Here is a 27722-nt window from a genome sequence, read left to right on the forward strand (position 1 = left end):
AACAGGAAAGTAATCCATTTAATTTCCCAGATTTTATATACTAATACTGCCCCATTTGATTAGATACATGAACTCCTTCCTTTGAAATCAATTCAGCTGTTTCAACAAACAAGTTCTGGTACGAGGTATTTTTAGAGGAGAGCCACATATGCACATGCTGTGTTTGGCAAAGTTGACCTGACAATGTCCTTTCTGATAAGTGAGATTTCCTCTTACAGGAGACTGAAGGCCTGGACAAATTTAAGTATCATCTAGCTCTCATGAAATTGCCTTTTTTCCCCCCTCCTCAAGTTAATAAAAATAGAAGCCCAAAGGACAGTCTTAAGTGGATTGGGAGACAAGTCCATCAGTCTCAATACTGCTGGTATCCAATACCTAGGCTGTAGGTCAGTAAGGAAAAGCTGTTACTAAAAAGTGCCAGTTAGGAACATTTGAGTAATTAAGAAATTCCTGTGACAAAGGTTGAAGGTAATTATCAGGTTACCCACCCCCTCCAATAACAGAAGCTGTAATTCCATTAGAACCGGACAGACCCAAATCCTGTATAAGTCCCTTTCTGTGCTTACCATCTGATGTAAGGGAACTGAAGGGGCTCTGCCCAATAGGCAGGGTAACTGCTGTTATAAATAGATACCGAAACACCACATTCACCTAATGCTTCTCCCTTTAGCAGCATGTGGGAGGATGTCCTACCTCTTCAGAAGAGGGAAGGTAGTATCTAGAAAACTGACCTTCACCTGAAAACCTCCCTGAGGAGAGCAGACAGGCAGATGAAAAGCAGCTCTGACTCCAGCTGGGTGAACCCTTACTCCCCACCGCAGTGTTAGAAGCTGCTACAGTACACGTTGGCAAGAGGCACCACAACTTCCTGGTGTTGAACTTGACATAGCCCTTTCAAATGAGAATGCACTATGTACCTGTAAAGTCAGTCACATTTTCTTACAGGTCAGTCATAGTATTTCAAATCTTTCTCACTACAGAAAGCCTTAACTGGTATACTTTAAAGCACCTGCCAAATTAAAGAAAGAGCTCTTTTACAAGGAAATTGTGTTAAAAGAATTAGTTATCTGGGAGGAACAGAAAGGGAAAGCTACAAGAAAAACTACTCCTTGACTCACAAGGGCCTTCCAAGAAAAAAAACCAAACACTGTAAAGTCAGCTGGGAACTTAATACAGAGAAAACCTAAATTTTCCATGTAAAAAGACAAAAACTGTACCCACTGTGCCCTGCTTCTGAACATAGAAAGATCTAAGTCTCCAATGCAGCCACAAGTAAATTGACAATGCCCTCTTCCTCTGCCCACTTGAAATCTCCAGGCAGCCAACGTACATAGAATGCAGTTCAAAGCCATCCAGGAATACTTTGGCTATTTTCACAGCAAGGAGGCAAATATCCTGTTGCTCTGCCTCTTGTCCGTGTCATAGCAACGGACAAGATCACAAAGAATAGAAGTTCTGTAGACATCCCATTACCAAAAATGAGAAAAAATGCAAAGGGATGGCTAAGGAAGATGGACGGAAGCCAAAAATGAGCTACTAGCAAATCTGACTAGTCTATCTGTTTTCCAGAAGAGCAGCAACTTGGGGGACCCCTGGATGAGTAGGATTCCAGTAGATTCCACACCTTCAGCTCAATATTTCACTGGCATGGAAATGGCTCAAATAGAGACAGCATGTAATAGATGCTGCCAATGAAGCCTGGTGCAATCCAGTTCAACTGGGTTGCACCAGTAATGTTTTTAAAAATTACAGTTTCTCCCAAATAATCAGGAGGCAAAATTTCTCTTAGAAAAAGTCCATAGTGAGTTAGGTCAATGGTCCAAATACTTGGAGGACGATTCTGATCTTCTGTGATGATGCGGCCCAGAGCATATCAGTTTTACATCTGCATATGACATGACCATGAACGTGGCTTTAAGTAATCCAGGAACGTGGGCTGCAAAACAGAGAGGCAGTATGTTAGTCACAGGCAAACACCACCAACTGTGGTGTGGTCTGCTGAAGTCAAACTTCCCTAACAGGGAAGATCAAGTCACATTTTCATACCCCACAACCCTAATCTTATCCCCACTGAAAGGCACAGAAGTCTAGTTGCAGCCATAACGAGCTGCCTGCCTTCTGCCCTGCCTGTGGTTCTGACACATCAGCTCAGGGCCATCTAGCAGCATATTACCCCATGGAGCCTGTCGTGTATGACGGCGATCTCTTAAGTGGGAATCAAACCTAAAATTGAGTTTGCCTGAGCACACCTTTGGCTAAAACTGAAGTCAACTAGCACAGCACAAACTTTTATGTAGGAAAAAGTCTGATGCCAAGGAAGTGTCAGAGAAAGCGAGTACAACAAAAAACCCTGACCATTTATAGGCAATTGATTCTCATTGCCACCCACGCTCGTCCGGGAAAGGCACAATAAGCTTAGTTTTTGTAGGCCTCCTAGAAAAGTTTCTCCTGACCTCAGTGACCAAGTGCTACAGTTATATTCACACAGCCAGAGTGGCCTAATGTACTTGGAAGTAGTGCCTTATGTCCTTTCAGATGTGGGAAAAACATCCTCAGTTTCAAGAAGTGAAATACTGTCAGCAAAGAGTACTAAGGAAAACGCTTTTGTTAAGAAGAGATTTCTGACATTCTATGGTTTTTAAATAAATACCTCTTAATAAACTAATAGAGCAGACTGTCAGAAAGGCTTGTGCCATTAGTTCCTGCCCTGTCCCACAGCAATAAGGACAAGCTGCTCACGCGGTCAGTTATCCCACAGGGCAGGGTCAGTCACTCACATTTTCCAGAGGGCAATACTGGCGGGCATACCACTCCTGGCTATACAGGCAGATGATGACACCTTGGCCCAGGAAGAGGGACGTCCACATGATCACATTCCAGATAGGCCCCTTCCGACGGTCATTAAGGATGAAGTTGAAGACCACTAGAAAGAGGTGAAACAAGAAAAGCAGGTGAGCAGCTGAAAATCACTTGGAAACCAGCTGATACCAGTGGATACTCCCCTTCTCCACCACTTCACCCCCAGAACATGGCTGTTCCCTGAGGCTGGTGTAACGCACAAAAATCTGATTATGCACTGCATTAGAGCAAATACTCGGACTTGATTCTGACCTTTAGTTCAAAGAAGTTCACTAGCAAGCTGGCACAGCTGTATACCTCTGCTTGGGGATCAATACTGATTTGTTATGTACGTGACCAAAGCACACTGGCAGAGGTGGCCTAGAGTTCTAAAGCCCTCTAACTTATTCTAGCTCAAAATCAAAAGAAATGCAAGAGCCCTCGCTTGTGTGCTCTTCCTTGCTGCAGTACCAAAATAATACTTGTCTTACACTACAGCTTGAAAGAAGGAAGAATTCTGCATGTCAGCAGGTTGGAAGTCAACTAAGGCTTTGCAAAAAAGGAAGCAGTGCTACTAAATACGTATGGTGTGATACGAACAGTAGTATGCGTCATACATAGTCTCTCTTCCTCCCCACCCACATCTTGTTTGTCGAAGTCCCAAGTTTAACTGCACAAAACCTTTTACAAGCTTTGGACCCCACAATTGCAGACTCTTGGACAAGAAACAGTTCTATACATCAGTGATGCCACAGCCCGTTCACATACTCTCTCCTGGGAACTTACTTCCAAAGCACATAAACAGGCAAAAGAGAACTGGATAGAAGAAGCCGAAGCAGATGCTCAGAACATACTCATGCACAGCAGCCGATACCGTGAAGACAGACAGCATAGCTGCTGCTCTGAACTTCTTACCAAAGAACTGGAAGACAGAAGAATACCAAGTGTTACAATCTGTTCTGCTGTGGTTTTAGTTCGGTTGTTTCAATTTATTTTTTAATTTTTAACAGCCTTAGCCAAAGGGGCCTTCTCTTGCAGAGTGACATATACAAAGTGCTAAATTCTTTAGAGAACACCTTGGATTTTAGATGCTTTTTTCTTAAGGCATTTCCTGCATGAGTTCTCAGGTTAAGCCCATGCACAACTCATCAAAAGCTCAACAAAATAGAACATGAGTTCAGACTGCCGAGTCAATCGCAACATTCCAAATAGAGACTAGGCTTCAGATCCACGTTTTGTGCACCCAACAGACTTGGAAGTGAGCAACAGATACTCTAAGTAGTACAGTGGCTACCCAAAACCAGCAGAGGCAAGCCAGTCGCGTGCTTCTCAATGGACAATGATGGGGCATCTGGAAAAATGCACTGTCTTTTTACTCACCCAAAGGAAGTCCCTGTATGCATAGTAATAGAGCCAGTCATGTACTACCACGTTCCAGGTTCGGTAGTAGTTTGCATAGGATGTGGAGTTCCACCAGTCCTGAAAGCACAGTTGAAAGAGTATTAAATTTAATTCAGCACAACCCATTCTACAAGTCTATTCTAGAATATCAAGAAGAAACATTGATTGGAATAATACCGAGGCAATATAACGATTTGCACCATGAAATAATACATTCCATTGGACTTTGAACATTTTCCTCTGTTTATCAAGATTTGGTTTTGTCTAAATCTGCAGTGGCTGAAATGATGAAAGAAAAAATGCTAACAGAGCTATTAGGTATGCCTGGTGGGTGGTTCTGTTCATGCAAAGGGAAAATGTATCGCCCCACAAATCATTCAGACTTCCAAGTAAAAATACAAACTGTTCTCAAGTACAGCAACAAATTTGAGCCCTAACGGAATAAAACAAGCAAAATCCTGTAGTTGCTTCATTAAGAAAAAGCTTCTGTTTTCCTTCTCTTTCCTTTCCATGACAAAAGCATCTGGTTTAGAAGCTTTATAACGCATGCTTTATAAATTGTAATTCCTGTTTCTTACCTTGTAGAACATCCTATCTGCAAAGCGCATCATCTCAGCAAATGCATTAAGCCAACAGTGAAGGAAGGCAAAGAAGACCAGGAAAAGAATAAGTACACCTAGAAGCAAGACAGAGTGAGATTGATTTTGTAGTGTTCTCACTCAGCTACACGTTGGAACATGTAACGCAGTCAAAATTGTTCTGATAGGCACTGACACATAAGCTTTATGCCACCCACACAAAAAAAAGTAAAACCATATCAGTTTCTTATTTCAGAGGGCAAGAGGGCCTAGAATCTGGCTTTGAAGACTTAATTCAAAAACCAAGCTTATTTTGTACTCTCAATTCTGAAGTTTAACACTGAAGTTTCCCCACAAGACCTCCTTTGTGCATCTTTGCCCATTGTGAATATAGCTTGCATCAAGCAGCTCCCCGCCCTTCTGTCTCTCCCATAAAGATAGTTACTTATGGATCCAGGTCTTACCTGGCAGAATGGAGTTGAAGATGCAGAGGACCAGCCCTCGTAAATTAAAGGTTTCTTGGCTACTATTGCGAAACTGAGGAATGCAAAGTCTCACAAAGATGTAGTAGGCATAGAAAAGTGAACCAAGCACCTGAAACAGAAGAGCGATTTTAAGAGAAATGCACAATTAGATTACCACTTCACAGCTCTAGAAGAGATGAACACAGGAACAGCAGCTGCCAGCACAAGTCAAAGTATAATTTTACTATGCTACTAATGAGCTTCCGTAAGGGTCTAGTCAAAAAGTGAAACAGCAGCCATTTCTGGAATGTGTTCACAGCCAGGAAGGAAAAAAATAATCAGCTTTTCTACTAGTCTTTGCCACTACAGAAGTTGCAAGTTCCTACTTGTCCTATCAACTCAGAAATCATGACACAGAAGACTCATGTCAATGCCAAAGTAAGTGGGCAAAGTGCTTTGTGATCTAGGTCCAGGACAAGTCTAGAAATAATTGAAAAATATATGCTGTAATTATATCTAGTATTAAAACTTACTCTCTTATACCAAAGGAGATAGTAAGAGCCAAACCACCTCAGCCCTTCCCCGGCTTACAAATCCCTGCTCTGAAAGTTGAAGTCAAAATGCCACTGCTTTAAACACTCCTGTAAACCAGGTGTGTGCTTTGTCATTCTTTTGTGAGAGAGTGAGCAGCCGAAGGCCTATGATTCTTTGTTTAAGAAAAAACAGGAATGCATTGTGTTAAAATAAAAATTTCAGTCACACAAAGCCATTTCTTAGAAACAAATCCACAAGAAGCTACTGAAGCTCGCAGCCCAGACAGGTTCTCCTTTGACATTGAAGTGAAAATCAGGTCAGACTTGAGCTCAAATAAGCACTGAACTCCAGGCCTCTTATTTCAAAATTGGTTTGAATATCTGCAGACCAGTTGCTGTACCAGTGCATTACAATGCAGTGTCAGCGTGAAGAAAGAGTGACAGAGCATGGATATTGCTCCCCCTACGCACAGCTTTGTTTGTATAGAATGGAGTCTGCTTGCTCAAGAAAATAATTCTAGAGGCTTTTTTCAGCAAGGATTATTTATTTCTGACATAACTATTAGTTCAAGAATACCGTTATCTTTTTTTTTTAAATCACTAAAAAGTATTCTTTTCCAGTAAGCCCACAACACATTGAAGCAACTTAGTGCCAAGGGGATAAGTGTTTAGCAACACAGTTTAAATGACCTCTGAAAATCCATTCTTCAGAAAGCTGTATTACTCACCTGTGCAAACTTGGTAGCTACGTAGCCCCATCTTACCATGGGATTCCTAGGAAAAAGGACACAGTGTCACATCTAAATAGGACTTCAGAGCAGCAAAATCCTCCTTTCAATTACATATTTTATTGATCTATTCTCTGAAAAAGACTTCTTAAAATTCAAGGTTCTTAATCTCTTGACATTCAACAAGAGATGCCTGGACCAAATTGCTGGTTCCTCACCTTCAACCACAGCAGGACAACTATGGCAATCCCATAAGTGGGAAAGTATCTCGAGGGCAGTATTATGCAATTACACAGGAGGCGGTGATCTGCCCGATAGTCACAAAACTGCTGACCTGACACTATCAAAGTTCAACACAAAGTACAGAAAAGTTGGTGAGTTCCCAGTTTCAAAGGCTTCGCCCTACCTCCTCAAACTCAGAGGTAGGGCTTTCTATGAACACTGCATGAAGCAATGCACAAGCCTGCTGCGGGAACTGCATACAACAATATTCAGTAACAAGTTCGTTTGTTTCACGTCCTGTGCACTTCCCAAAGAAAAACTAGAACTGTCAATTTAAAAAATATTATTAGTGTAGTTTCCATAACCACATCCTGTCTTTTCCAGGTTACAGATTTAACCACATCTTTAGAAAAGACCTAATTCATTAACTTAACAGATCACATCCAGGAGTCCTTAATATTGGCTTCAGTTCTTAGACTACTTTAACATTCTACTAGTGTTGCTCACGTTACCTGGGATAGTTGTCTCTATAGATGAGGGTAGGAGCAAAGAGGAAGTACAGGTATTGAGAAATTCGGGGAATAGGTACTGAGCCTAGAAGAACGGGAGAGGAGAAAAAAACTCTTCAATCTTTTTGCTTACCGAAGGTTTCATTTCCCCAGTGCCCTCTCCCAACATACAGCTCTCATCACCTCAAAAAAGACCAGACTAGAACTAAGGGTAAGGGATTCCCAGGGGATAAAGCAAACTAGACATATCAGAAGGAATTATCCTTGTGAAGCACAGCTAACAGGTCAGGGTGGCTAACAGGCAGTACAGTGCTAACACCTGGATATCACGTTTCCTCTTCTCCTAAGGAAGAAGGAACTGTAAGGCCCGTAACAAAACAAGGGTTCGTGTTCAGCTGTAGCAAACATCACCAAGAGAGGTTTTTGGATGTTCTTCTGGAATTGCTGTTGTTTCACTAGAGCACTGAACTGGGGGTGTGCAGGCACCCTCTACATTCTGATCTTATAAGCAGAAATAAAAGAGTCCTGAAGCAAGACAAACCTGAATGGTCTGGCTTATTGCCTAATACCAAATGAAAAGGTTCAGACTGAAGTTATGATGCAGAAGACCATCCTAGAGCATTATCACCTCCCCATCCAGGGTGATCTACTCAAATCTCACCTCTCTCCAACTCATGACACCAGCTCAGAGCAATGGAGGGTAAGCAAGAGCTGGTTATACACAGTTGTCAGCAAAAAGCAGGGCAAGTTACTCACTAGACTTCTCCTTTACAGATGACAGGACTCGAGGTACATTTTCACGGACAAATGAATGAGACTTCATAACCAGACGAACCTGTAATATTAAGAGAACATCACCTTAATACTCACCAACTTCCCAACAAAAATTGCATCCAGCATCTTAGGGCAACACCTTTAGCATCTTGGCTCCTCTCCAATTTACTCCTACCAGGAAAGAGCTGCTTCCTCTACCCACAAGCCTGTTTAACTGTCAGGAATTTAAAACACTGCAATGAAAAACAAGCTGTAGCAATCATGACTCAGAAGAGTCAAAACACACCTCGTTTATACTCATAGGACTGCAGTATATGGTGTATGCAGGGATTCCAAATCAGACCAGTAAGCCACTAGCCAACTAACCAAAAACTTTGGCTAGTAAAAGGGATGCAAAAAACCCTATCCCTTTCAATAGGCCAGTACATTTCAAAGTCCTGAAACTGTGCTGTTAAAAACGTCCTACAGCAACAATGACTAGGCTAAAATACAGTGGTACCACCTATAGATCTGCAGCTGCCATGCAGGGTTTTTTTGTTTGTTTCTTTTTAAAGTTCAGGACCAAAAGGAAGGCTTGTCCAAATTTAATTCTTCAGGCCTACACACTGATCTCTGACCATCCTTGGATTAACCTGTTTAAGCAGTCCTCCACAAACTCTCATATCCCTCCCACCGCTCTAGAAAAAGAAGATTCCATTTCCAATAAAGTTCTGTCTACAGGACAAAGAAAGAGGAATCACTTGCTGACTATGTACCTTTATTTAAAAGAGGAGTGTTACAGCTTCCTGGTGAGCTACAGCACAAGTCCCTATGGTTGTTTTTAGGCATTTAGCATCCACAAGACAACTAGAAATAAATACAATTTCAGCCTTGAAGCATTCAGAAAAAAAAAAAACCTGCAAAATCCTAGAGTAAAATAAAAAAGTGGTTTCCAAATCAAAACAAAGTTTGTTTTCAGTAGTTTTTCCTCATTAGACCTGTCACAAGTAAGTGTTTAAGTCAAAGATTAACTCCCATCCACAGCCCTGGCTTAATTTAATGAATGAAAGAAACACCTAACCCCATCGGAAAAAGGTCCCTTTTTATTTTGAGAAGAAGCTTCAGTAGAGCCATAGGTAGTAGATAGGCACCTACCTGTTCCAGTATTACAATAAAACGGGAAGCCGGAGGCAGGGCGTATGATACAGCAACATAGGTCGGCCCAAGCCCAAGCCCGACTGTTTGGAAGAGCGTGAACAACATCCCATAGAAGAGAGAGCGGATTACACGATGGGAGGAGCTGCAGTAACCTTGGGCCCAGTGGAAGAAAAGGCCGTATGGAATGACAACCGTCGCACAGAACATGCACAGCCAAGTACAGAAGACAACCGGGAACTTTCCAAAAACGAAAACCAAGAGATCAAATCCGAGGACCAGCCTGAAAGGCACAAGGGAAGAGACAATATTCAGAGTCCATTGTTTCATTAGGAAATACTTCCACTTCACTAAGTGGTGAAAGGTCAGATCATCATTACTTGATGACCTTCACAAAAGGTCAGAACACCATTATTTGAGAGACTAGGTAGAAGTGACCGTGACAGTTTTCAGCTCAGAAACAGGGCTGTCTGTTGTAGGTGTAAGTGACCACCCACCAGCACAGCAGACGATAAAGGCTAAAGGACTCGTGCCATCAGTGCTGTCAGGAACAGCTTACCTTCAAATCCCACAGGGCTTAAGTTCAGCTTTAAGATGAGAATGTGCTTTGAGAGTATGTTCAAGCTCATCCCTGCTAATAAAAAGCACGTGACTGAATGATGCGCTGCTGAATCAGGATCCAAAAGAGCTTCTGGGGAACACTCATAGGACGGCACTAATCCATGAAGAATCAGTTCTTCTCAGGAGTTTAACATCTAAAGAGGCTCCCCCCACACATGCCACCATAGGCACCTAGCACTCAAACCTAATTTAATTCTGTTTTGTGAGAACTGTACACATTCCACATTGATTCATTTTTAGAAGTCACACAAAAGGCTTGCAGTCATTGGGTGGTCAACGTGAATATATTCAAGCAATGCACACTGAGTAATTTATTTCATTAATCAAACAAACATAAGGCCCAGATGTTCAGTTGTACAGCCCGAAGTCACCAGAGCTTACTCTTACACATAAGTAGCTGTTCTAAACCCAGCTCAGAGGAATGGGTAATGCAGAGTACACCAACGCAATTAATTTGTTCTTATCCATTAGGCTCATTGCAAAGTGGATCTAAATTATCAGATCTAGATCAATTTATTTTTTTTTTAATTTTTAAGTATTCACAGATAATACAAGAGGAAATGACCTTAAGTTGTGTCAGGGGAGGTTTAGGTTGGATATTAGGAAAAATTTATTTACTAAAGGGTTGTGAAGTATTGTCACAACTACATCCCTGGGCAGCCTGAGTCACCATCTCTAGAGGTCTCCAAAACCTGTAAATGTAGTGCTTAGTGACATGGTTTAATGGTGGACTTGGCAGTGCTAGGCTAACAGTTGGATCAGATGATCTGAGGTCTTTTCCAACCTAAATGATTCTATGATTCTAACCCAGTCCTTCAGCTGATTTTAGAGGTAACTGCCAACTTTCCCCCCAAATCCATACCGCTGTTAAGTGAGGATCAGCTAAATGATGTTCAATAGTGTATGAGCCTGCTCTTATACCTAGACAAGCAAGACAACAATTATAATCAAGACATAGCTCTGGCTTTATACACTGAAGACCAGATAATCAGCAAGATCAACATGTAATCCTACTTGTGTACATGAGATACTGCTTGCCAAAAAGATACTATTTAAAGCAACAAGCAAGCTTGAGGAAAGCAGTCTTTCACAATCCTGTTTCGAACTGGCTACCTTCAAAGAACAGTCTTAACAGAGGCTGTGCAAATATCCTTGAGATTCTTCCACAGGATAAACGAAGTTCTATTTTTAAGCACAAGTACAGCATTCCAGGACTATCATTTCTAAACAGAGAAAGGACTGCTAACATATTTAAAGTATTTTCTTCAAAAACACTGTCCTCCAATCAATGCAAGCAGCTGAAGGCTGCTGTTTCACTACTAGTATTGAAACAAAGCACTTGTCCGTAAGATTTTTCCAATGGCTAGGTAATTTTATTTGAAGCTTCCATATCCCCTCAACAGGGATTGCAGCATATTTGAAGTACACCAAGCTGAACACCCCCTTCTAATAAGATCAAGGATGGATTCCTTCCAGCTGCATTCTGCAGTTTGTGTGTAGCTCTGGTTCTTTGGGAGCAAGCACTTCCCAGCCCCGGCCCTCGTCTTTCCAAAGCACTCTTACCTTCCTTCATCAATGAAGTCTACTAAAAGCGTGCTGAGGATGAAGACAATGAGAAGAGCGATGAACATGTGGTAGATCGTCCTGATGTGACTCACTTCAAACAGCTCACTAAGGAAGAGATTCAAATGCTATCATGCCATCCACATAGCAGATCACACCTCCAGTATGTTGCTTTCAAAGCATTTCATAGTACGATAACATGAGATCACCATTCCAATTCAAGAGACTGCAGTTAACACCATTTAAAAGCCAGTCTGCATGTCAGACACTTCTTTCCTTTATCCTCAAAGGATAATTAGCCATTATCTCAATGGTTCTGAGGGATTGTATATTTACATTAGGGGAAGCCTGCAAGCTGTAGGCTGGATGTTTCAGAAAGAAATGGAGAAGTTTAGGTGGATTAGTCCAAGGGGGATTGAATGCTGGGAAAAGCGGAGTGGGGGGAAATGGAGTACCTCTCCTCTAAGCAAGGGCTAGCTTGTTTGTTATCAAGGGTATTTTCAGTCAGTCAATTTAATGGGAAGGGTGAAGCTGAACTACTCACTCCAAGAGGGACCTCCTCGCAGTAAATATCTTCCCATGTTCTGGCGGGGCTCTCAAGGACCTGCAAACAAGGAGAACGTTCAAGAAAAAAGCAAATAAGGATTTCAGGAAGCAACCTTATTACAGGACAAGCCTAGAACTGACTTACTTGGCTTTATGTAGCTCCTTCTCAGAGCAGGAAGCTGGGAAGAAGGAGGTTGAAGATGAGGAGTCCAGGAATGCTGATTTTGCCACCAAACTGTTCACAAACTCTGTGAAGTGACTGTCCACTTCCTTCATGAAAACCGGCTTCAATTGCTGACAGAGTGAAAATAGAGCAAGTTATTTAAGTCTCTGGGTATATGTCATAAGTGACTTACATTTCTTTTTATCCCAGAGCAGGACAGAAAAAGGCATCAAGAAAATATTCCTGTACCATTGCCCTACAGTTGGAGCCAACTTGGACAAGATCAGGGGCTTATCCAGGCCTGTTCACACACCTCAGGCCACAGGACTTTGAATGATGTTTGTCTTTCCTATGAGATGCAACACGGGAACAAAGCAAACATACTGACCTTCATGTGTGTCTGGAGAGGCAGGTATTTCACATTTTATGGCGCTAAGGAAGTTGAGCTAAACTTAATTCATGATACCCACAAAACGTTTCTCATTTTTAACCAGTTACATCCCTACCACACAAAAACAAGTGCAAACAAGATTTACATTTTAGCCAATCTAGTGCTACTGGGGAGAAAAGTGACTTCATGCTTGTGGGTAAGCAATCAACATTGACTTTTTCATGCCTTAATTCAGGAATGATCTCAGATATGAACAAAGGAAGAAATATTGCCTTCGCTCTTCTACTGCTATTCAAATAAAAACTCCTCTGTACCACTGAAACTACAGAACACTCCAAGACTTCCCTAAAGCAACAAAACAGGGCCACACTGCTAAGCATTAAGACTGGTGCTATGAGAGAGAAAAATAGTAGGTAAAAAGACCGAAGTTAAAGAATTAATGGGAACAAACATCCCAGCATAATCTGCTATGTTCCCAGGAAGCTTTATGTTAGTTATTTTTTCTAATACAGCCAGTTAGGACCAAGATGTACTGTTTTCAGCATATTCGTGTCCTCCCAACACCTCCTCAAGTTATCAGAAAACTTGGGAAGCACCTATGTTTACTAGAGCTCTTCATTTCTAAGGGTTCATAAAAAAACGCACAAGCATCTTCCTTATCTACCACTTCCTTGGAAAAATACACTGGTAGAGCACAAATAGGTGATAACTGGCTGTGAATGAGACACAGGCCACCCTGATCAAAGACTGCTTACTTCACCTGATAAAAAGTTTCTTTCAAGAAAGGAAAAGATTATTATTGGGAGGTTTAAGTAAGTTATCCAGACTAGGACTAGAATTCATCTTCAAATGACAAACTATGCAGCGTTAAGATTATAGCCTTGTTTTCATATCACTTTTGTCTTGTCTAAAGACTAGCGGGTATGATTCATTCCCCTATTTTCCAGCCTACAAAATATCTCAATGTGCTCTCTTTAGCCTCACAGCATGAACTTTCAAAGACCTGATCTCCCACACCCCAGGCAGAGTTTTTAAAACAAGATGCGTTTAAAAGAAACTGAATGATAAAATATTTAAAAGTACTTATTTCTGCAGAAAATGTTACACTGAAGTCAGGATAGCTCTTCACTACAGTACAAATTCTCTTGCTCTTCATTTGCAAAGAGAAACCCTAGATTTGCACAGTAGCTTAAATGTTATTCTTATAACTAGAAAAACTAATTCCCTCAAGGGGGAGAAAAAGAGAAACATGTTCGCTTGTATTTCAGTGACAGCTTGGGCAACCACAAGATCCTAAGACTGTTAGCACCTCAGAAGCCAGATAGTTATCTTCAGCACAGGAGATAAGCAAGTTACAAGAAAGCTCATAGGACTACTAGCCTAATTGTATACAATGGTTGGTTTTTGTTTGTTTTTAAATGCAAGTGTTTATTAGCAGCACTTGTCTGACCATCCTTTTGCATTGGACTTTCAGTTTGCCTTCAGATTCAAGGCCCAAGTCTTTCTACGCGGGTAACTAAATATGATTTCATCTAGCCTACCCACTGATCATCAGCTCTAAAAACACATTTCTCTAAATGCCTTCAGAATTCCTTACCAGCGTTTACTCTGTAATCTTTAAGGCTGAAAAGTAACAAAAATCTATTTTCAAGGAGGGAAAGAAAGAGCCTGGAAGTTGTGCACACAAATGATGCTCCCTCAGAACAGCATTTGTGATGCTTGAACTCATTTGTCAGTTGATGTTTATGTTTCAGTGCTTAACAATTATGCTAAAAAAAGCTGAAGCAGCATTATTTTTGCTAAGAAGGAACTGGCACAAAGACTAATAAAACAAGGAAGTAGGCACCAAAAGCTCATCTAAAAAGCCCGCTTCAGTCACAGAGCTTTTGGGCCAACAAAACCTGTTAACAGATGCTGTATTCATACAAAATGCTGTTGTCTAATGCAACGACAGCCAAACAGCCAAGCTTAACTCTTGCAGTAAATACAAAATAATCTGAAATGAGACCACAAAACCAGAAGACCCTGAAGTCAAGCCACGCCAGAACTCTACATTCTTCCTGTTTCACAGCGGTCAGATTCAGAGAGATCTCTTGAAACAGAAGCTGCAGTAGGAGAAGGAGCAGATTAATATTTAACTTAATAAAAATATTTGTGCCCTATTTGGCAGCTGCCAACATAGAATAAACAAACTTCACCAGCACTTAATGAAACAGCTCTTCGGAGCTGGCTACTCTTACATACTGCTTTCTGGGAGGCAGAAGAGGCTTTTCTTGCAGAGAAAGTGATTTATTCCTTTAAAAAGAATAGGAAGAGTTAGTTGAGTACTTTGGAACTACAGCCTGTAACAGAAGACACTGCTGCTCCCTGTCACGGCGTGCTTTTATACCATGCACGCACATATGCCTACCAAAAAAAAACCACAATACAAATTCCTACTCCTCTTGAAGTGCACAAATTTCCATGCCAAAATAAAAGCACTATTCATTCCTACCAAAACCTGTCTTTTTATTTTAAGTTCTCCCCCGTCCTTTTTTTTTTTTTTTAAGCCTAATTGCCTCTCAGCAAGAGTTTAAGAAAAATTATTTCCTTAAATTACCTCTTCCCTCTCAGCTAGCACTCTACTGAGATTGCCTCCTCTTAACACAACCCTCCAGGGCCAACATCAACATATGCATGTGCTTGGACTGGGAAAACAGGATACAAGTTCTCATTAAATAAAATACAATACATCTGGAGCACAGACCCTACAGTAAACGTAATTCTGTACAACAAAGCCACACAATATATCATGCTATATTGGCTTCTATTACAACTACAAATCAAAGGGCAGTCTGTTTGAGAAATTGCCAGAATAACTGTTAGTGCTCAACAAGCCAGGTGACTCAGTCACCAAAGAAGTGAAACAGCAGAGGAGAAGACACACTTCCCACCAGCTTATGCAATGACAGGGTGCGTGCACGCAGCTGGTCTTGTAGTGTCTCCTAACTCAGGTCACTTCAACAAGAGTTTCCTAAATTGCACTTGAAGTTTTAGACAAGTAATTGGGCAGATCCACTCACCTGTAACCGTCAAGTTCCAATTAAAAGAATCTGCTCGTTACAAGAACAAGGACAAGAAGGGGGACAAGCATAAAAAATGCTATGCGATAAATAACAGAAGCTGGCCAGCAATAGGCCACAAGTCAGAGAAAGTTGAGCCAAATAACCCTGTACCTTACTGCTGAAGAGAAAATTACAAGAGTTTCCCCTTCATCTTAGTCCTAACAGGTTTAGTTATTTCAGTTACTAAAACATCACAACATTAAGTCCTGATCAAGTGACAGACACCATTCTCAACTCAGTTCAGGATTAACAGAGGACTAGATCCTCCAACTGGACTGCAAGATACAATGAAGGCATCCTAATTGAAATAACACCTACCAGCCACAATTCCCATTTAAATCAGTGCAAGCTGTCAGTGACCAGCACTTTTCAAGCAAGCATCTGTCTAGGCCTCAGATACCTGCCACCTAAAGGATAAACCGGAATCCAAGCTTCTGTTGTGTAAACCACTGGACAACAGGAGCAGGCACTCCAGGAATGCTGCAACAGATGCAAATTTCTAGTTAGCCTTGTAGCTAAGTTTGTAGCTTTGAGGCACCTTAAATTTGCAAGTTGCTAAACTCAACATTTAAAACCTGAACTCCCTGTGTTTCAGGAGCAACTTGAATAAATTAGAAGTGCCACTGACCCTGCTGGTTTTCTTTGACTCTTATTGTGGATAAGAAATCACCTTGACTACAGGCTAGTATGTCTCAAACCTGGTGGCCAGAAAACATTTAGAAAGAAAAGACTTTCCTGACAAAAGAAATCCAAGATCAAGCTGTTTGCTTGCATCCAGCTAGTACCCCCTGAAACCTGGAGCTTACAAAGCTCCATCTGCTTAACAGTCTTTTAAAGCTTGCTTGTGCAAGCATCTGTTGCAAACGGTGATTTGCAAGAGCTGTGTTTGTCTGCAGAGAAAAGATACGAGGCAGATATGAGGCTTGCTCTATCATGCCCTCAGTAAGAATCACTTGGAGAAGACAACATATGAAATAAAATTCAGGGCTGACTATCCCTCTCATGGGCTGAATTTTAGGAGCTTCAGCACAAACAGTACACCTTTAGTGGAACCCACTGACATACACTATAGTTACCTGTTGTAAATTACCACCGATAGAGAGAGAGAAGAGACTTTAAAGCAATAAAGTCTCAAAGGCTTAGTTTTTCTGTCCTACAAGTATTCACTCCTTGATATCTGTATAAGGCTGAAGCAATTAGATGACTTCATCTTTACCATGGAATTCTCTGCAATAAAATGAAGAAAGAGTGCAGGACAATTTGCCCTGAAGGACAAGCCTGCTGCGAAACAATGGTTAGCTAAGAGGGTGCAGTTCATTGTTAGCTAACTTCAGTTAATTTGCCTATAAATCACCTTAGCATAAGCTAAGACAATGGCAACTCACACAGACGTAGATGATGTTAGAAATAAACAATACTATTTCTGAAAACATTGCTCACTGAGAAAAGAAAAAGTGGGACCAAGGCTCAGTAAGGCCATCTCCACAGCCAGGGCACCAGAAGCTGTGGGACACAGGCTAGGTGCTGTACATGCCTTTATTCAGTGGGTAGCAGGTCACAGAGCATTTTAAACACTAAGTTTGCAAGCTGTCAAAAGGGAACAGGCTAGCTGACAAACACGCTGTTGTCAGAAGTTAGTAGTGAGGGAAGTTCAATTTTATTGCATGCTTCCAAGTTCAATCTTATCACTGGACTCTAACCTACTGGGGGGTCAAGACAGAATTGCGTTTGATAACACTGCCTCTTGTGCTAAGTCAGGAGACAGAAGGAAAAGAGAAAGAGGGCTGCGTAGAAGTCACTGTGCTCAAGTTATGACTGAGTAGAGATTTGTGTTCCAGGACTAGCCAGTCTCCAAAGGAGACAATCTGGGTCAATTATCCCGCTCCTCCCCACAAGGAAGTATTAGAGTGTATTTACCTCAGCTTCTGCTATTAGCTGCATTTTCCTTGTTATCACATGGTCAACATCAACCCGGCCTAAGGAAGGAAAGCAAATATTTAGCAGTTGCATCTTCAGCAATGTGACCGCATATGAAAATACAGGAAGAACAGCATGCAGTAGCTTATCCATTGATTTTTCATTAGTGCTCTTGATTTTTAGTAAGGTCCCAGTAAGTTCAAAACAAAACTGCAGGAAATTCACAAGCATGAACAAGTATTTTAAACAGCCGTTTAGGATCACAGCATTATAAAGCAGGCAACAACTGATAACATGCTGGATTTTTGAAAGCTTTGCAACTCCACAAATCTTCCCAGGGTCCCTAAACATATTCAACCTTGAAACAGCAATTAGAACAACCATTGGAAGGTCACATCCAAGCATGCTGATCTTTTGTCAGAGTTTTATCTCAGGCACAGTGAACTAGACATAAGATTAGGTTGTCTGGAGGTCTCTACACTGCCAATAGACAAGGCAGTCAAATTACGGCTGCCTGTAAAATAAAGCAACCAGCTCTGAAGACAGGCTGAGTGACAAGTTGGAAGGTGATCCTGCATTCAAACCTGGCTACTCCCCCCGCATCATCCCCTAGGAGAAGGGCAGGCATCAGTCTGACTGTATTCCTCAATGTATTTCATCGCTTAGCCAAACGGGTCTCACCATGCCATAGCATTATGGTCATTAACAATACCTTTGTCTTAAATATTAAGCCTCAAATATTGCCTTTCTTTCGCATATAAAACTATATGCATCTGATACTTCTGTTACATCAGGAGGAACACCATTCACAAACCAGACATTTCAGAGCAAATGACTTTTAAGACAAGGTTTGTCTGCAGCAGTTGCAGAGAACGGGCAAGCCAGCTGGCATTTCCCTCCCATAATTAACTTTGATCTTCTGTTTTGTAATTCTTACAAGAGTCTTACATATGAAGGAAAAGCAAGATTAAACCAGCAACATCCACCCTCCCCCCTTAAATACTAGTTAGGGTGAAAAGATGCCAACAGCCCTTGCCTTGTGCATATCCTCTGGCAATTATAGCTACAACCATACGGCTAACATTACAACTTTTGTGTTCAGTTTCTAATGCAGCATTATCACACTTGCAGTGCTCTGTGCTGCTAACAGATTCACGGCGGTTTGATGGCTCGTAATGCCATCCTTGTACGTGCACATCCCATCCACACAGAGCATACAGTGTGCTTTAAATAGAAGCAAGGGCTTCTGCAAAGCACTCATCTGAAGGTGCTCCTGCGAGCAGACAATTGTAAAAATGTTTAAACACTCCAGAGAGAACTACAGTTCCAATGTAGTAGAAGAGTGAAGTGAAACTTTCCCTTCAGTGAAGCTATGCTCATTTGTCAGCATTCAGTTGACATCCCTGCCACTCTGTATCAAGCAGGCAAAACAGTTTTTGCCCGAAAAATCAATACAGGCTGCAGACCGAAGAACGGACTGGTGATAAGTCTATTACTTATCAGCCTTGTAACACAAACAACGCATTTACTAAACACCATGATTTTTTTTGGCTGCACAAATAGATCACTTTTCACAAAGATAGAATTCTTGGTTGCTAAGCATCACACCTCCAAAACAACAAAAAAAAGTATTACCTAAGCATTTAAGCCTACCACACTGTTGTACTTGCTGAACAACAGCTGCTTGTGGAAAACAATCCAAGAGTGTAAGCGACCTTGTGCCACTCAGCTCATGCACTTTGCTGGTCTCAAATGGATTCCCCCACCCAAAGGAAAAAAAGTAAAAAAACACCAAGCCATTCCATAAGCAGCAGAACAGTACACCCTTCACATCATCTCAGGGGCTCCACTCCCTCACTGCTCTGCTTCACAATTGTATTAAGAGTACAGCAGTAACGGGGGAAGAGGGCCAAGAACCACCTGACACCTATCTGCCAGCAAGCAAACCACACAGATGCTGAGCTCAGAGCAGAACTGACCTTTCCTGCAGAAAGGTGAGGATTTGTCTCTTATCCAGCGGCCAGTCTTCAAGACTGTCAAGTTTACTGGAAGCCATCCAACAGGGCCAAAGATGACAGGACATGTGAGACTTAGGGGATTGCACTATTTCCTTTTCAAACCAAAATAAAAATAAGCAGCAACTGCTTTGGCCATGTTATTTCCTGCCGGATCTTGCATCTGAAGCCCTGGTTACTACTGCTGCCCAGGAGTGTTTCTCTCTGAAACTAAAACATCCTTTCTGACTTAGGAGGCCTTAAGAGATGGTTACACAGATACCCAGCGTACAGCTTTATTGGCTGTACAGGACAATAGGCAGGTCTCTGACCTGCTGATGTTGCAATTGCTAAGTTGTACACAGCGTCCCTCCTATCACTTTATCCACCCACACACCAGTGTGTATGCAAAAACTACACTGCCCAGAAACGCGGCTAGTTTAAAAAGCCTTTACATCAAGACCTCAATGTCTTCAGTATACACATCTCATGTAGCAAACCAAGTAAAACCACCTGTAAGCTCAGTTACTTCTTCTCCAGAATAAAAAGAAGTCCCCTGTAGAAGAAAATCCACCCCAAAACAACTCATCCTGCTGTTTCGCATTGGCCAATAAACTCATGCTGGATCACCAGGCAGGTACCAGGGAACATATAACATCATCATCTTGAATCATTCATCTCCTGTTGTGCAAGCTGCTCCCTATGTTCCCGAAGGTCATTCAAGAAGAGAACCATCACATGATTTTGAGTAAGAGAAATTGTGCACTGAGAAGGCTACGTTTTTTTTTTCTTTGACTGATTCCTTTGTATCACTCTGGGATTACACTATCATTACAAAAATCAGATTCAAGGTTGCACAAGACAAGCAAGCACATCTAGGATTTAAAGCAAAGTGGGATATGCCTTAAGGAAAGAGGAAACATTTAAAATCGTAAGGAAGAAAGTCTTCTTTGAAGACTAGCATGAAATAGTAGCAAATCTTACAGGAGGCTGAAGCAGGATTTGCTTTGAAAGAACTTTGCTTACAGGTAGAAATTTTAGTTAAGACTCAATATTCCCTTCCCATCAGCAGACACGTGGATAAGATCTTTATCTCGCTGACCACTTGCCTTGGGCTTGTAGAAACTGATCCCTGCAGGATTTGACACCTCTGTGCAGCCCAAATTCAAAACAGGGTCAAAAGTCAAAAGAAAAAAAAAAAGAACAATTTAAAAATGTTAGCTTGGTTTCCTAAAGAAACTAAGCTTAAAGAGATCACCTGATTATTGACAAAGCTTCTCATTGTTGAAAATTTGAGCAACTTAAATTTCACAAAAGAATTACAAACTTTTAAAAATAGGATTTCATTTTTCTTTTTTCAGCCTTCTGTTGTGGCTGTTACAAGCAGGTGACATTGAGATGAGAATCATCCCAATGCATATGACCTGTTAGTGCTGCACCTCGGGATCCAGCAAAACCAATTTCTACAGGAGACACTAGCCAGCACTCTGCTGAACAAGCTCTCAGGAATTAGCTGTGTCAAAAAAAAAAAACTTTCATTTTAACTGCTACAGTCTGTAATTACAACCGAGAGCACAAGTGGGAATAAGTCATTTGAGCAAAGGCATGGTTTGTGTGCAGTGTTACGGTTCCAGCCTGTAATGACTTCAGCCACAGGATTTGCCTGAAGATCAGCACTCTGAATCACTCCCCCTCAAACTGTTCCTGCATTGTGGAGGTCAGTTTGCTACTAAGGAGCTACAACAACCCAGGAAGATGACTACCATTTAAATCACTGCACAGCATTCATGACAAAAATGCCTCTTTGCAGAAAAGCACGCAGATAAGTGGCAATAAAGTGAAGCTTGTGTGTCAAAAAAGTACTTCTCAGGTAATACTAGGCCAACCAAGCACACAAGACAAAACCATACCTGACAATCACTCACAGTTTAGAAGTATTTTCCCCCTAACAACATCAGGATTTGTTTAACTTCAAGATCCTGTAATGTCACAGATACAAATACCCAATACTGCCCTTCCCTAAAAGGGTTTAAAAAAATTGTTCAACTGAGAAATAATGAAGACAATATATCATTCAAAAGACTAAAGCAACACAGGCAGAAGGATTTCCTGTTACTGTCAGATACCTGGATTCCAAGGCTCCCTCTCTAAACACACTGAAAATGTTGCTATCTGAAGGACCAGCTATGTTAAAGCCAACCTAGCAGAAGGGTACTGAAAAGGAAGGGAAGTGTTGTATTGCACCAGATATGGAACACGAGTTAATAATTTGATGCTAGTAAGCCTTACCCTGAGTTATGCTGACTTGTGGCCACTCAGCAGATAGAGGCAAATTATGACTAGATTGCCCCTAGAGTTCAGCCGATCTGCTTAAAGCATGCACAGGCCCCAGAGGTCACTGCACTGCAGTTAGGCAAGGAATCCAGTTAAAAAGCCAAGTTTGCAAGGACACGGGACCCTAACGGCGTCTGCACAAGGAGGAAACAGTGGGATGCTCCAGGTCATGCCAGCTCATCCCCAGGCTCTTCACAAGAAACTTCTCAGCCTTCACCAAACCCCTGCGTTACAAAACATGACAGAACCTAAGAATTACCAGAACCCGGTCTTAAACAGGATAACTTTTTCATCAGCCTCCCCACAACATTCCCAAGAAACTCAATTCAAGCAGCTCACGCGCACTTGTTGCTGTGCCTCAGACACCCGGCTTCATGAACTTTTGCACTGTGAACGACCAACAGTAACCTCCTGGTTAGGAGATAACAAGCCCTTTCCAAGTCCAGCATTACCAGACAGGCTTACTCACACCAGACAGAGATATGCTGCAGAGCTTGTTTGCACACCAGGCCCCTTCTCTGATTTCTGAGGAAAGAAGGGCAGACTCCACGACCATCAGTTTACTGGTTTGAATGGTCTCATCTCAGCATTTAGATACAAGCCAAAGAACCATCCTCTCTAATCTTTTAGATCTTTCTATCCAGTTTCCATTACAGCCATGCCAGATCAGTTTGCCTGCAGCAAGTACTGCCCAGTACCAACATCCAATTAAGCAGAACAGATTTACCTTTATGCATTTCCCGCTGAAAACACATAAAACTAATCTTAAAGCAGCCTGGATTTTGGCAAGGGATTATTGCTGCCTAGATCATTTGCTGACTATATGCCAAGACCAAATTAGTTGTTTAATTAATACACTGAAGCCAATTCAGGAGAAAAGTTGTGAGACTAACATTCAGCTACTCTGTCAAAGTGAAGTTACAGACCAAACCATTACAAGATACAAACCCACCTAGGGACAACCCGAGAACAACCCAAAACTGTCCAGTCTTAGAACTCAGCAAGCATTGCGAGCTTCCAGCAGCACCTGATGAGGCAAACGTAGCCTAAGCTACACAAATGGAAGAGTCTGAGCCATTGTGGTCTTGAAGCCAATACAGGGATTAAATCAGCCAACGCTTTTGGGTTTGAATAAAGAAGGGATTAATAGCCTAGCAGCCTCCGTAAAAAGTTCACACACTTCTGGAAACTAGTCAATTGGCCCTTGACGCTAACTCTTAAGTTAAAGAGCAGATTGTGGTTGCTAATCAGGGAGGATTGAGGGTGGCAAGTCACATTAGTGATTTAGTTTTTCTACAAAAAGAATTGCTACAAAGATACTACATATTTATTTGCATACAAGATGCCATCTTCACCTGTCTAGAACTCCTTGGCTGCAGTACACGTCTTGTCTAAATCTCTACATACCAAAACACTGGCCTCAAGCCGCCTTTGTACATCAGCACTAAAGCCTTAGGAATAGTTATGCACAAGCTAGGACAAAAATCTTGAAAAAGAAATGTACAGGCACTTCTTTTGAGCAATTCTTCCACCTTAGCTGTGCTTTCACAGAAAACTGTCACTACTTACACAAGCATACTGGACTACGTTAAGAGTCTGCTACATGAAACGTCTGAACTTTGTAAACGCCTTGGACTTTGTAAAACTTCAAACTTTGTGGTGCAGAGCTGTAGATTTAACCCTACCATAGAGAGAAATTCCTGACCAGAGGGCTCCAGGTTTTGCATGGTCCTGTAATCCACTCAGTCAGAGCCTGACTTGTCTCCTAGCTCCCTGTGGCATTCTTACTGCCACGATCACTGTGGCGAGCAAAGAGCCTGCATTAACTGGTCTGAAGTCTTTACAACCCTTCTGCTGAACTGGCAGCAACCTTGGAAGATAAAAGGCAGCTAGTTGTAACTAAACAGGATGCCCCTCAGCTGTCTTTGCTGTCCTCCACTGCAGCTTGGACTGTACTAGAAGGCGGCACTTTGTACTAAACCATCCCACCAGGCATACCAACACACGAGAGCCCAGTACACTTCCAGGAGACCTGCCCCAGAATGTTTACTTGCTATCCACCCACAGTATCTCACCTGCAGTGACATTATGTTGCATTTCAGAGGTATTAAAATGAAAGGCTTTTAAAAAACAGGCACACCCACCTATCAGGTGCTAATTATCACAGCTCTATTTATTCTTTACCCATAAGCTTGCAAGAACTCAAACTTAAGCATAACAGTTAAGGTGTTTACATAGATAAAGAGGTGGAAGTCCACTTCTAAACCCATCATAATTCTTTTCCACTAGTCACTAACTCCCTGCAAGTTTCCAAAAAGAGCATTGACAAAACAGTCCCATTCTACTGAATTAAACTATCAGTAGCACCAACAGCTGACGAAAAAGAATCTCAATTCTTAGGTAGTCTGTGGGACAACTTTCTCTCCAAGATACTTTTTTGTAAGAAGAAATCCAACTTATTCTAAACTTAAATTTGCTCCAACTCCCGTTCCAGCTTAAAGAGGTAGAGCAAAATAGTAACGTTATTCAGAACTGCACCAGTGAAAATCATCTCCTTGAATCACTAGTACCAGGGGTTTAGAGTTTATATTCGCATGGCACACTGTGACAAACTACTTTAGCTTTTTGCTTATTCAGTCTCCCAAAGAGAAAGAAAACGAGCTGCAATTCCATCACCAGCAGTCTGAAAAACAGTACAGCATAACCCAGGAGTTTAAGACAGTCAGTGTCCACAGGCAAAACCACTCCAACTGCCACACAATTATCCCTGCAAATTAAGGGACAGGCCACGTGCAGCAGCAACCCTCCCAGCCAGCCATCTACAAGCCACATTACTTTCTAGGTAGCCACAATACAAACTGCTACAAACCCCTCTAAGCCCAAGTGAAAGAATCTCACCATTGCTTGCGTTTTGGAAGGACCTCTCACCCTCAGGTCTCCTCTGCACTTCCTCGTTCTCAGGGGGCTTGTGGGCTGCAGCGGAGCCAGACTGGCGCTTCCTTGCACAGTCTTCACCTGCCATTGTTGCCTAGCTAGACCAGAAAAGGAGAGAAAACAATTAGTGACAAAACCTCATTTATTCTTCAAATGGTTAAAGAATAATTTACATAGCCTTCTTTGCTCTATAGTTGTATTAGTTATTTACTGCAGGTTACACATCCCTTACTACAAGCAGGAAAGGAGCAAAGTATCCAAGTTTCTCCACCACTACAAAAAAAAAACAACACATCTTTCATCTCACAGCTCCCTCCTTTTCCCTATAGATTTAAGTATTTAAAATGACTCGAGCCTTTGTGAAATCTTTAAAAGCCCTTGTAAATGCTTTCCAGTAGTCAGTCGGACAGCAGAATTTGTCTTCAGAGAGCTCTGGCACGTTTGCTTTGCAGAATCAACCACATGATTTTACTTGAGCCAAGCCCCTTCCTGTCAAGTCTTCAGTCCTTACTGAAAGAGCGGTTTCCTCAATAGATCCTTGTACTCTGGTTGGGCAGACAATGGCTGTATTGCAAATAAAGGAAAAACAGGAAGAGAAGATCAGGTCTGAACTATGCCAGATTCAATGACAAAGGTCACTGCTGGAGACAGAGCTGCTAGCTGACAGGGAACACCTGAACTACTACAACTAGGCTGAAAAACAGAAAAACCTTCTTTAATTAAAAGGGGGAAGGGACTCCAGTTTGGTCACAGTGACATCCCAGCACGCTGCCCACAAAGAACAGCTCAAAGAAGCTCACAGATACATAGCTACAATCAGGGTCAATTTTCAGAACTGGAATTCCAAAAAAAAAAAACATGCAGGCACCTACAGAACTAGGTTTTCAAACAAGTGCTTTTCCTTTTTGATACATTTCTCCCCTACCTTGGTGCAGACTTGCTTTGTTTTTTGGACATGTTTTGCTGCCAGTGAAAAGAATACTTGCACCAACACAGATGAGCTATTAGAAATAGGTAAGGAAAAGTCAGGCACTTGTAGAAAAAACAAAGATGGCAGAATATAATTTAAGAATGAATTTCCTCAGAAAATTGAGGTTGACACTTTTCCAGAAAGGGAAACTGAACTCTTTCGGTCACATACCGCCAGGCTGCAGCTTCCTGTGTTTGCCCCCTCTATAGCTGAGCAATTCATCGTTCCCCTTTTGGGCACCACAGCACACGTTAAACTTCTCCAACACCAAACAACTCATTAATCAACCACCACCACCATTTCTTGCAGGACACTGCCCCTTTTAGCCCTGTGTCACAAGATCCCAGCCAGGTCAGTCTACACGCTATAAAACCAAGGACCATAAAAATGACAAGCTTCCAAGCTGACTTTGTAAACCAGCTGATAGCTCACACTATCATAATTTATGTAATACAAAGAGCGTTCACCTGAAGAACACAAAGGACCAGGCATGGAAACAGTAAACCTTCCTTCAGTTAACATGCTCAGCAGCACAGAAAACTAGCTAGCAGGACTAGCCCACTTCTAACAGCTCTCCACACCTATTGCTGCCATTGTTCTGAACAACCCTCTCACCTTTAAGTGCAAGCCAAGCACCACTGTGAAGACACTATGCTTCCTAGCTCTCTGCCTTCCCACCGGATTCCCAGTACAGACACTGCCACATCACATCTATCAAAGAATCATTTTGCCCACCTGGGGCTTACAACTACATGGAGGTTACAGCCAGCCAGCCACTTCAATCCTTCTGCTCTTACACAAGTGAGGTGGCCAAAATCCTATCACATAAGAATGGGTCACTGATCACAGCACAGATTCTAAAGAAAAATGAGGGAAGAAGGAGAGGGGAATAAAGCAGCCACATTAATTTGATCATTAACAATCTATCCCCTGAGCTATTACAGAGCATCTCCACTGCCTCCTGATCCAAGTCAAGTTGTTCCCATGAACTACACCCATCCTTATGGAGCACAGGTTCTCCAGCTCCAACAGAGGACTAAGTTTACTTCTTTTCAGCGTACGCTCTCTGTCCTCAAGAGGCGAGGAAAGCAGTCTCCTCTCCAATGCACACATGGGAGTTGTAAGAGTATCTGAGAGATTGACAGAAAGGAAGTAAGAATAACACGTTCCAGGATGGATGGAGGAAGAATGATGTATTCAGAAGAAGAATTAAGGTAATTAACTTAGGGAGTTGGTATCCTAAGTGAGCTCCGCAGATGCGGTACCAAAACAACTCAGCAGAGGTCAAGCGATCAGAGCAAAGGATTTTTGGCACAGAAACAAGAACCGTGCCGGGGGAAATCTAGCAAAGCAGATACTTTCCTCATGGGGTTTCCGCATGAGAAGTATAACACTACGGCACCTGAGAAGCTACCGGCACAGCGGTGTCTGGGGAGAGCAGACCTTCCCTCCGACCCCTGCTAGAGGCAGACCGGTCACGGCAGGGCAGGACCCAGAGGTTCTCCTCCTCCTCCTCCTCCTCCTCCTCCTCAGACGGCAGAAGCCTCCCGACCAGCAGCCGCTCCTCTCGCCCCGCTCCGAGCACCTGACGGGTGACGCTGGCGTCCCCCAGCCAGGCTTCCCAGCGGGACCTCCCCGCTTTTATAGGCGTGACCGGCCCCAATAAACCCGGGCTCCTCCGTCCTCCCTCTCGCAACCCTGCCAGCACGCCCTCGGAGCGAGCAGGGCTCACCTTCGCGGTGGCTCCCCCGAGCCGGGCGGGCACCGGGACAAAGCTGGGGTCTCACAGCGAGAGGCGAACGAGGAGGGCAATGGAAGCAGCAGAGACCCGGCGGCGGCCCCCTCACGGAGCGCCCCTCCCCCCCCAAGTCACCTCAGTCCGCTCCCGCCGCCAACGGCCCCGCGCCGCCGCTTCCCGCCTCCGCCGCGCACGTCACCGCGCACCAGGATCCGGGAGGGGAGGGGGGCGGGGGGGAGCAGAGGCGCCGCCGCCGCCCATTGGCT

The 27722-nt window shown here is 42.5% G+C and overlaps 1 protein-coding gene across 9 annotated transcripts; it reads right to left on the reverse strand.

Moving 5' to 3' along the window:
- Window positions 1-281: 281 nt before the first annotated feature.
- Window positions 282-27722, reverse strand: SOAT1 (sterol O-acyltransferase 1). 9 transcript variants are annotated; one of them, XM_048073370.2, is made up of 16 exons: window positions 27592-27722; window positions 24713-24846; window positions 17487-17545; window positions 12057-12205; window positions 11910-11969; window positions 11366-11473; window positions 9182-9464; window positions 8030-8108; window positions 7277-7358; window positions 6543-6588; window positions 5282-5411; window positions 4818-4915; window positions 4219-4317; window positions 3625-3760; window positions 2778-2923; window positions 282-1936 (listed from the first exon to the last, which is right to left on the reverse strand). In XM_048073370.2, the coding sequence occupies exons 2-16, from the start codon at window positions 24834-24836 to the stop codon at window positions 1880-1882; spliced, it is 1656 nt and encodes a 551-aa protein (XP_047929327.2). In that variant the 5' UTR covers window positions 24837-24846; window positions 27592-27722; the 3' UTR covers window positions 282-1879. The 9 variants fall into 9 exon arrangements, with proteins under 9 accessions (XP_047929327.2, XP_047929329.2, XP_047929326.2 ...); XM_048073372.2 differs by having other exon boundaries at window positions 24713-24842; window positions 27592-27701; XM_048073369.2 differs by having other exon boundaries at window positions 27451-27636.

The sequence above is a fragment of the Anser cygnoides genome, chromosome 8 (assembly GCF_040182565.1).
Source record: "Anser cygnoides isolate HZ-2024a breed goose chromosome 8, Taihu_goose_T2T_genome, whole genome shotgun sequence".
Classification (NCBI taxonomy): domain Eukaryota; kingdom Metazoa; phylum Chordata; class Aves; order Anseriformes; family Anatidae; genus Anser; species Anser cygnoides.